A 10,049-nucleotide genomic window follows, 5' to 3' on the forward strand; every position below is an offset into this window, starting at 1 on the left:
TTGATGCTAATGACTATCAGATAGAGTGGGGGCCCTTATTCCCCCCTGCAAAGGGGAAAGAGAGAGTGCATTTTACAATCCCTTCATAGAAAACGCCCCACTCTTCAAACCAGGTTGCTGCTTTGGGGATTTTTGTTCTTCTCTGGCTGCTGCTTTCTCTCCTCCTCCGCTCCCCCCTGCCTTCATCTTTTCTGTCCCCCTTCTTCTGGGCACCCCGCAGCTCTCACTTGTTTGCCCATGAGAAATTTCACACCTCGCCTCCGTCGGTGGGGAGAGCCTGGCTCCATTTCCATCCCTCTCCCAGCCGCAAAACCATCCCAGCGGGCAAAAGAAGTGGCGGAAATTTCCCCAAACCCACAGCAAGCACACGTGAAAACGTGAGGGGGATTTTGTGCATCTATAATCCAGGGCGTGAGTCCTCCTGTAAGTGAGAAAACATCTTCTCCACCCAGAGCATCCTTTCAGTCACATCTATTAGAGAGAAGATGGATCCTAGGGCTCATGTTAGGCAGGCGTGTGCTTGTGCTCATTAGGATAACCAGCCCAGCACCGCCAACCTAGTCTGCAATCACGAGTTCATGCCTTTTACTCTTAAAAAAAAAAACCACCCAAACTGGCTTTAAAATGGGATTCCGAACACCAACTTCAGCTTTTAGCCTTGTGTCAGATATTTGCAGCCATTTCTGCTATGATAATCCACAGTAATAATAATAAATCACAATCAATAATCCAATAATAAAAAGGCAACGAGGAACATCCCAAAATCACGTGGCTCCTGGAGGTGGTGATTTGCCCCTTTCCAAGCCGGATCCCACTGAATCCTATAGTGAGAGGGGAACGGGGATTCATCTTTACTGTGGAAGAGGAGCATGGGGTTTCTCCCCGGAGGGTAACTCGTGCACGTTCATTCCTTCATTGTAAAGTCTAGAAAAGAGAAATCCCTCAGGCTAACAACAACTCCTGTGTGTGCTCTCGGCTCCAGGAGCACCCAGCCCTGCCGGGTGCTGGGGTGTCACCCTGCCTTGGCTTTGCCGCCTTCAGCCAGGTGCTAGGGAGCTGCAGAGAGCTCCAGAACAAGGTTCTGGTGTTGACAGCTCTTGGCAGAGGCCATCCCTCCCTTTTGCAGCAGGATCTGGCGACTGTTCGCTTTGCTGTCTGGATCCTCGGTGCTTTGCAGGCTCCCATTAACAGACCCAAACTGGAGTGAGGACTGGAATGATGGCACGATGCTGTCTGCACTTTGAGGGTGTTATACAGTAATGGGAGCCCAGGTTGTGGGTGACAAGAGCATGGCCAGCCCCATACGTCCCCCTGAGAGAGTCCAAGGCGGGGACAGCCACCGGCTCGGGGGAAACACTTCTGAGATCATGGTGACCTTTCAGCCGGGCGCTCCCTAGTTTCACCCACTACCCAAGCACTGGTGAAAGCCCCGTGCAAGAAGCAGTGAGGGGTGGACACGTGGACTTAGGAACATACGAGTTTTCTCGAAAAAAGTTATCTCAAACGCTGGCCTGCAGAGGAGACCACCCCCATCCTCTCCATCCCTATCACTTTATCACACCTCTTGCTTGACAAAACCCTTGGGGAGACGGTTCAACATGTCCACGCAAGGGCAAACAACCCTGCAAGATGCAAGTTTCTGCTCGGGGGTGCAGGCAGCAGGGGGAGGCAGAGGGCAGCATCCTTCTGTCCCCTGAGCCTCAGACAGCCAATACACACCCCAGCCGCCCTTCAGACACTGGTCCCGGCTGCATTGTCAGGTTAATTTGTGATAATGGCCTGCAAAGCACCTCTGCCCCATCCAGCTCTCATTAGCACTTGATAATATCAAGCATCCTGAGGAACTGCGGCTCTTCCACCTCCTCCCCAGGGCACGGAGCCCTGCATCCAGCCCGGGCAGGGTGTCCCTGGCGATGAGGACTGGACCTGCTTCTCTTATTCCCCCATTGCTCAGTTTATGGGGCAAAGCATCTCTCCCCCTACAGCCTCAGGGCTTTCCTATAATTTAGCACCCAGACTACATCTGAATTAAGCCCAGGTTGTGACGAGGGTCATCAGGGCTGGATTCTCCCCCACCTTTTGGTAGGGAGATGTCCCTGATTCAAGCAGGGCTGTTCCTCGGTGTCACATCTGGCCTCATGTCTCAGCCAGATGTGAAATGAGGGAGCGGGACCTGCTGCATCCCATCATTCTTACCCTCCCCGGCTGCTGGGGGTCTGTCCGCCTGCCTGGGGTCCCTCCAAATACAGCAGCTGGGTGAGTCCACCATGGGGCTGACAGCAAAGTCTGGGTGACACCCCCCCGAAAAATAAGCTGATACCCTCCCGCAAGACCTCGGAGGATGCTCCGTGGTCCTCCTGTCAGGCACAGACCTGAACACTGCCTTCACAAAGGTTGCGACTGTGGGTATTAAGAGCATCCCGAAACCATGCGTTTAAAATTAATTGGGAATTATAAACAAACTAAGCATTGAGGCAGCCCTGGTACAGGCGTGAGTGCAGGATCAGCCCGCTGCTCCCTTCAATTATCTTTTTTCTCCCACATTGTTCTCTCCTAATGAGGAGACTAATGACCAAAGGATGGTTCATAAGTGGTTCCCAGACTCTCCTTGCCCAGGGCAAACACCGTCCACAATAGGATCACAAATTGTAGGGAGAAGCCCCGGCTGATCACATCAGAAACGGTGCAGGGATTTATCTCTCTGCCTTAACAATAACAGTATGTTCTTAATCGCCACTCCAAAGGGACAGCTAGCAGGGGATCTGCCCGGCCTCATCATTAAAAGCTGGCAGCATCTTTGCTAGTGCTGCCCCTTTGTTCATCTTTCATTATTCCAATGCTCCGGCCCCGTTAATTCCTCTCCATCTTATTAAATCAATAGAGATGGTATGGGGGAAGGATGGGGAAGAGCAAGGGTCGGATCCGGCTCGGCTCTCAGCAGGAGTGCCGAGCAGGAGCAGGATCAGATCTGGCTCGCATAAGCATGATTCAAGCTGATACCATGCATGTCCAAGGCTTTATTTCTTCAGCTCCTGCAACGGGGGAAACTGAGGCCCAAAAGCATCATAGTTTGAGTCTCAGGAGGAGGTTTTAGCAGAGCTGGGGAACACTTTGTCTGACTGCCAGTCCTGCACCTCCCAACGAGATCCTCTTACTCATCCCATGCCATCAGGGCTTACTTGATTTTATGATTTAATCAACTTTTTAAATAAAATCACACCGTTGCAGAGGGTGTCTGGTGCCAGCGCTTCTGCTACACCCCCAGTGAAAGCCCAGCCCACCCATGCTGGGGTGGCAGTGCCACAGGACTGAGAAATTTTGTGTCACAAACCATTTGCAAAGGGAGAGATGGTGCAATTTTCATAATTTTTTTCTCTTTTCCCTAACAGCTCATTTCACCAAAATGATGCAAACTGGCTTCTGGCAGGCCCTGCCGTGTGCGTGGCTGGGAGCAGGGCCGGGGAGGGATTTCCTCACGGTCTTTCCATTTTTGAGACTGAGATGGGAGGTGAGGAAGGAGCAGGAGAGCCTGGGAGGTGAGCACCAGCAGCTCCTTAAGGGCTGACAGGCCAAGCAGGAAACCCAGACTGGGGCTGATGGTGCTCCCTGACAGAGCCTGAAACACCTTGTGCAGCCCTGCGCAGGATTTACGCATGGCACTGCTTGCTCTCACTCTGATGGTGCTCAGTGCATGGTCCTGGTCCACAGCCCTGTGTTTCTTGCTGCAGAATAAATACCTTTTAAACCCGGGATTTTTAAACCCAGAGATTTTGTCCACTGCAGTGCTCACTGCATATGAGGGGTCTCCTTAATCACCCGGTTTCCCTGCTGCATTTCCAGACACGTCACCGCGTTTCACCCTTATTTTCACACACCCAGGAGCTACTTCCAGCTGAGAGTTTAATGAAAAGAATTGTTGGCTTTGCTCTTTGGCTGAGCAAGGCAACTTGGGGCAAATTCATCCCAGAAAGACTGCAAAAGATGGGATGTTGTGGCATTTCCTCCCATTGCTCGTGATGTCTTCTTTATTTCCACCAAAACCAGGCATTGTGGAGCCGTTGGAGCTGCCTGGAAGCCTCGGGAAACTTATTTGATGTTTCAATCAGGAATTAAAGGGGAGGGAGAAGCAGGGGGAAATGCTCCCTGACCATTTAACAAGATTACATGATGAGATGGAGCCTGGAAACATGCATGGCCGACCCCGGCGCGCTCGCCTCCCCCGCCCAGCTTGGTTCGGGCTTTGCCTTGAACCTCCGCCGCGGGGATGTTGCCCTCTCTGGCACCGCGGCTCGTCCTCAGCACATGCTAATCCCATTTAGCAATTCCGCCCCCCCAGCCCTAAAGAGAGGGCAAGGGGGCAATCAGCTGAGAATGGGGCTCCCAGCTCCGGGAAGGGCTGCAAAAGGTGCCTGGAAAAGTGGCTGGGTCACAGGGACTGGGGGGCTGGAGGGGTCCTGCTGCTCCAGCATCCAAACGGATCATCCTGCAAACTTCTACCGTCCCAAGTCAATGTGACTCATTCAAACAGATCAGTCCGTTGCCATGTGCTCAGCAGGAACAATCCTGCAGGAAGGAGAGCAGGGAGGGGCATGCAGAGGACGGGTATGCTACAGCTCCACCTGGTTATCCCTTCTCCTACCCCTCCATCCATCTCCCATCCCATCCCATTTACCCAGCCACCCATTTGCACCTATTTGCCGGCACCCTGCATTCATCCCCAATCATCCACCCACCCGTTTTACCCACAGGCAGACCAGGCTGTTCCTCTGGGCAAATAGTCTGCCTTAATACATCCGCCCACCCATCTCACAACCTACCTGTCCTCCTACGAGACGCCTACTTATCTATGGAGCAGAGATTTGCTGGGGAGGGCTCAGCACTGCTTTAGCCGATAACCTTTATCCTCTTAATAAGGCTGCTTAACTCTCACTTCCTTATAATTATATGTCACTGAAAGCCAACTCGTTTTTTGCAGATAGGTGAAAAAACAGCATCTTTAAGAGAGCAATGGGATAGACAGGATTGGGAAGGGACTAGTGGGGTCTTTGTGATGCCTGTGGGGTTTGGGTAAGGACACACAGCTCTTACTCTGCACAGGTGGATGAAAGGAGCCAAGGAGGCTCTGTCCCAGGTGAGTTGATCCAGCCCAAGACCTTGCCAGCTCTTTGGAGCATCACTTGCCCTTATTTTCCACAGGGCCAAATCGCTGTGCCTGGGTTTGATCCCAATCCATGTGTTCTGGTAGGGCTGCCAGGAGCTGGGCAGAGCTGCAAGACCTCCTCTGCAGACTGAGGAGGGAGATGTCTCCGATGGGAGAAGGAAATTGCATTTCTACCCGCTTTCCAGGATGCCAGAGATGGCAGGGGAAGGCTTGGCAGGGCACAAAATGACCCACCTGAATCCAGCTTTTCTGCGAACCATCAACTCCATCCCATTATCAGGATCAGACCTGGGGGTTTGGCTTTTCTCATCCCCAGGAGCAGCAGGCTGCTTTGTACTGCAGATATGCTCCCTTCCCTGCCCTAAGGAACCTGCAAACAGGTTAATCACTGGATGAGAGGAAGACAGGGGGTGGCCTTCCCCAGCACCCGGTTCTCCCATGGCAGGTAGGAGAGGGAACACAGGTGCCCTGAGCTCTGTGCACCCCAGGGGACCAGCCACCCCCTCAAGAATTACCACCCACCATAAGAAAAGCCTCCTGGGCAAAGCCCAAGGTGCCAGAGCAATGGACATGGTTTAATTAATCTCATATAAAAATCACTTTTGAAAAACCTCGGTCAAACACAGCAGTTTTAATTAAAGTCACGTCCCTGGTGGGACACTGCCTGGAGAGGGGTGTGAGCTGGGCAGACCCTGCAGGAGCATTCTTTGGAGCAGGGACAGGTCCCCTGCTCCTGCCCTGGAGGAGCCTGGCACCTCGAAAGGTCCAATCCTGCCTGAGGCTGAGTGCTGCCAGCTCCCAGGGGATTAAAGGTGTCCTGAGAACAACTTAACTCTCACAATCAGCTCGGCCCCCAGCTGGGTGATATTAAAACATCTCCCGTAAACCCTGTTGTCTCGGGGATGATGGCGATAAAACCCACCGGCATGCGAGATTAGCAGGTTAAACCCACTGGCACAGCCTGGGCTCTCAGCAGACATGTGAAGACATTAGCACAGTTTGGGCTCTTTGAGACCCGCCAGCTAATCCTGGCTCTGAAAACGGCTGGAACAAAGGGCAGCTTCTGTCACATCGTCCCCTTCTCCTGGCACCATCCCCTTGCACTGTCCCCTTCTTGCATTGTCCCTTTTTCCTTGCATTGTCCCCCTCTCCTGGCATCACCCCCTTCTTATATTTTTCCTTTCTTGCACCGTCCCCCTCTCCCGGCATCATCCCCTTCTCCATGCACGATCGTCTTCTCCCAGCAATGCCCCCTCTCCTTGCCATCATTTCATTCTCCTTGCACTGTCTCCTTTCCTTGCATCATCCCCTTCTCTTTGCCTCATTCCCTCTCCTTGCATCAGGTTTCACAGCTGCTCAAATAAACCCTCCACCTGGGTCCCTTCTTCCCACAACCCCAAGCCCCGAGCAGACATGGAGACAATCTGGTTAGCAGGAGCTAGTGCTGCCCAGGCAAGCGCCCCAATGTCCCCATTGCAGCTCTTTTCCAGGAGGTCCAGGGCTGCTGGTACTCATGTGCTTTGCATCCTTGCAGGGAGCTCCCCACGGAGCTGCCCTTGGCTCATCCCCAGGCAGTGTCCAGCCCAAACCTGCTGGATTTGAAACCTCAACATCTGCCTAAGCCACGCCAAGCAATTAAAATAAAAGCCTTGCTAATCTTTGCCCAGCTGAGATGGCACCCCAGGTGCCCATCTCACAAAGTTACCATCAGCTCCGTTCTCCAGGTGAGTTTTCTCTGCTTTCCCAGCTCCAAAAGCTCCTGAGAGCAGGATGCCATTGCTGGGTCGGGACGCGAGAGCCGTGGGCAGAGCAGGGTGTTGTTATGGTGAAGGTGCTGCTGGCAGGAAGGGAGATGGATGAACTGGGAGATGGAGGTCTTCTACAAGGACCTGGGCTCTGTGAAGGTCCTGAGCTATTTTAGAGCACGAGGAGGCATCTGAGCACCCAGTGCCGCTGGGATGAGCCTGGCTATGGGGCCAATTGTGGGTGGGCTGTGCAGGTGGCCCCCACTCCCCCAGTTCTCCAGGGCTTGCTCCCATGAGCAAACATGTTGTTGTTCCTCCTCCTGCTGCAAAGATTAGCCCAAGAGTTGCATAAATAATTTATTTTCGCACTGCAAAAATAATTGGTGCCCTGTATATATTAGATACACTCATTGCCAGCTATGATACACTCATATAATACACACAGAAAAGCGGCCCAAAAGGGGCAATTCAGCAGCGCTTTGACACAGTCTGTGCAGGTGCTGTCCCTGAGCCTGGGGACAAGGACATGTCCTCCTGGCCATCCTCCGGCTCTGCTGGGAAGTCCTTGTCTTCCTCAGTGTGGTGGCTCTGTGAGTCAGGGCTCCGCTGCGGTGTGGCCAAACCCATTTTGGCCAGTTTGGCTTGTTGCTGTTCCAGGCTTTGTTTCCTCCACTTGATCCTCCGGTTTTGGAACCAGACTTTCACCTTAGGAAGAAGTAAAGCTTGGCTCTCAAACCTGCTTTCTTAAAGGACCAGAGGGTCACGGATCTGCTAAACCTCTGTGCAACGCCCAGATGCTCCACAAACCCTTGGGTGCCCATGGCCTCAGACATCCCCTGGCTGGCCAGGACAGAGGTCCCCTGCCATGCTCTGTCCCTAGCAAGACGGAAAACTGTCCCCTGCAACCCAGCTGAGCCTGCACTGGTGAGCTGGGACCTGCCAGTGGTGGAGAAGGTCCAGCCTGAAGACAGACACAAGTTCAACCTCTCCACGTGGCCCTAGGACAGCCAATTTGTGACTCAGTTTCCCCATTCGTGATCCTCCACCCTTTTAATGTAAGCTATTTGCAACTGCTACCCCACATGGCTCCTTGCCCCAGGCTGAGGGACGTGGCCCAGGGCCCACCCTTTGGGACCCTCCCTGGACTGGCTGCTGGGGCAGATGGAGATGGAGCACGGTGGGGCTTACCTGTTCTTCAGTGAGGTGCAGGGAGGAGGCAAGCAGGCACCTCTCCATGCCCACTAGGTACTGCTGCCGTGCAAACTCCTTCTCCAGCCGGGCCAGCTGGTCGTTGGTGAAGATGGTCCGGACCCGCTTGGCTTTGCCAGTCTTGGCTTTGAAGATGGGGAAGCAGCACTTGGAGATCAGGAAGCCTGGAGGTGAGGGAGAGAGGGGTGGTTAGGGTGAAGAGCCTTTGGAGGGGTCCCCTTTAGAGTGGGGTCCCCCTTGGAAGGTCCTTTCCTGGAGAGGCAGAAGGGATCTTCCCAAGAGGTAAAAGGGGTCTCTTTGAAGGGCGTCCCCCATTTGCAGACGGTCTTCTTGAAGAGGTGGATCCAAGTGCCTCTTGGAGACAATCCCTTTGGAGAGAGTCCCCATGAAGAGGTGGAAGGAGCTTCCCGACCCCCCCCCCCCCCGCCCCGAGGCCTGAGGGTCTCATTTGGAGGGGCAGAAGGTCCTTGTTGGAGAGATCCCCTTGGGAGGAGGCAGAGCAGGTCCTCCCATATGGAGACATCTAAATGTTCGAGAGGTGCCCCCCTCCAGAAAAAGGCCCCTGCGGGAGACAGGTCCCTCATTTGGAGAGGCGGCCAATGGTCTCCCCTTGCAGAGATGGAAAGAGGTCCCCCATTTCGGGGTATCCTGAGAGAGGTGGGCATGAGTCCCACTGGAAGAGATGCCCTTTGGAGGGGTCCCCCCTTGGAGAAGTGAAAGGAGATCCCAATTTGGAGGTGGGGAGAGGTGGATCCAGGTCCTCCTTGGAGGCATCCCCTTTGAAGGGGGTCCCCTTGAGGAGGTGGAAGGAGATCACCCTTTAGAAATGTCCCCATGGAAGAGATGGATTCAGGTCCCCATTTGGAAACGTCCCCATGGGACAAGTAGAGAGGGCCCTCCGTGGAAGAGGTCCCCTTGAGAGGGGTCCCCCGGGAGAAGTATCCAAGGCCCCCCCTCAAAGAGATGGAAAGAGGTCCCCATTTGGAGGTGCCCCCCTGGGAGAGGCGGCCAAAGGTCCTTCTCGGAGGCATGGCAGGAGGGCCCCGTTTGGTTACGTCTCCATGGAAGAGGTGGCGGTGGGTCCCCCTGGGAGAGGTAGCCAAGGGTCCTCCTCAGAGCTGGGAAGAGGTCCCCGTTTGGAGGTGCCCCCTGGGAGAGGTGGCCGAGGGTCCCTCCCCCTGGGAGAGAGATGCCAGGAGCCCCCGTTTGGAGGTGTCTCCACAGGGGAGATGGATGTGGGTCCCCCTGGCAGAGACGGGAAGAGGTCCCCACCTGGAGCTGTCCCCACAGGAGAGGTGCCCGAGGGTCCCCCCATGCGGGGGTGCCCCCGGGGGGGCGCGGCGGTACCTGTGGCCCCGAGGCGGGCGGCCCAGGCGGGGGGCGGCCCCCCGCAGCAGGCGGCGCAGAGCGGCGAGCGGCGGGCGGCGGGCGGGGGCGATCCCCAGAGCGGCGGCGGGGGCGGCGGGGGCGGCGGGGGGCCCGGCGAGGCGCGCCCCAGCAGCGCGGCGATGGTGAAGGCCTGGCCGGGCCGGGCGGCGGGCGGCGGGGCCGGGGCCGGGGCCGGCATGGCGGGCTGTGGCGGGGCCGCGCCGCCCGCCTTTATCCGGCCGCACCGAGGGGACGGGGCGGGATGGGGCGGGCGGGGCCCGCGGGCATCGCCCTCTGCCCTGCCGGGGGGTCCCGCCGCGGCCCCCTGCCCTCCCTGCGCGGGTGTCCCCGCCGTGTCCCCCTGCCGTCGATGGGGAGGCATGTCCCGTCGTGTCCCCCTGCCCTCCATAGGGATGACGCCCCCTGTGTCCCCCTGCCTTCGATGAGGAGGTGTGTCCCCCCGTGTCCCCCCGCCCTCCTTGGGGATGTGTGTCCCCACCATGTCCTCCTGCCCTCAGCTGGGGTGGCCCCCTGCCATCAATGGCGATGTGCCCCACCACCACCAC

General features: G+C 56.0%; 1 protein-coding gene across 1 annotated transcript; it reads right to left on the reverse strand.

Moving 5' to 3' along the window:
• Positions 1-7,374: 7,374 nt before the first annotated feature.
• LOC130148228 (homeobox protein not2-like) lies at positions 7,375-9,661 on the reverse strand (the record flags this gene model as incomplete). Its single annotated transcript, XM_056336630.1, has 3 exons — positions 7,375-7,611; positions 8,095-8,279; positions 9,463-9,661. Coding segments are annotated over 3 exons (621 nt in total), but the record flags the coding sequence as incomplete, so codon positions are not given.
• Positions 9,662-10,049: the final 388 nt, after the last annotated feature.

Source organism: Falco biarmicus, chromosome 1, assembly GCF_023638135.1.
Source record: "Falco biarmicus isolate bFalBia1 chromosome 1, bFalBia1.pri, whole genome shotgun sequence".
In the NCBI taxonomy this organism is placed as follows: domain Eukaryota; kingdom Metazoa; phylum Chordata; class Aves; order Falconiformes; family Falconidae; genus Falco; species Falco biarmicus.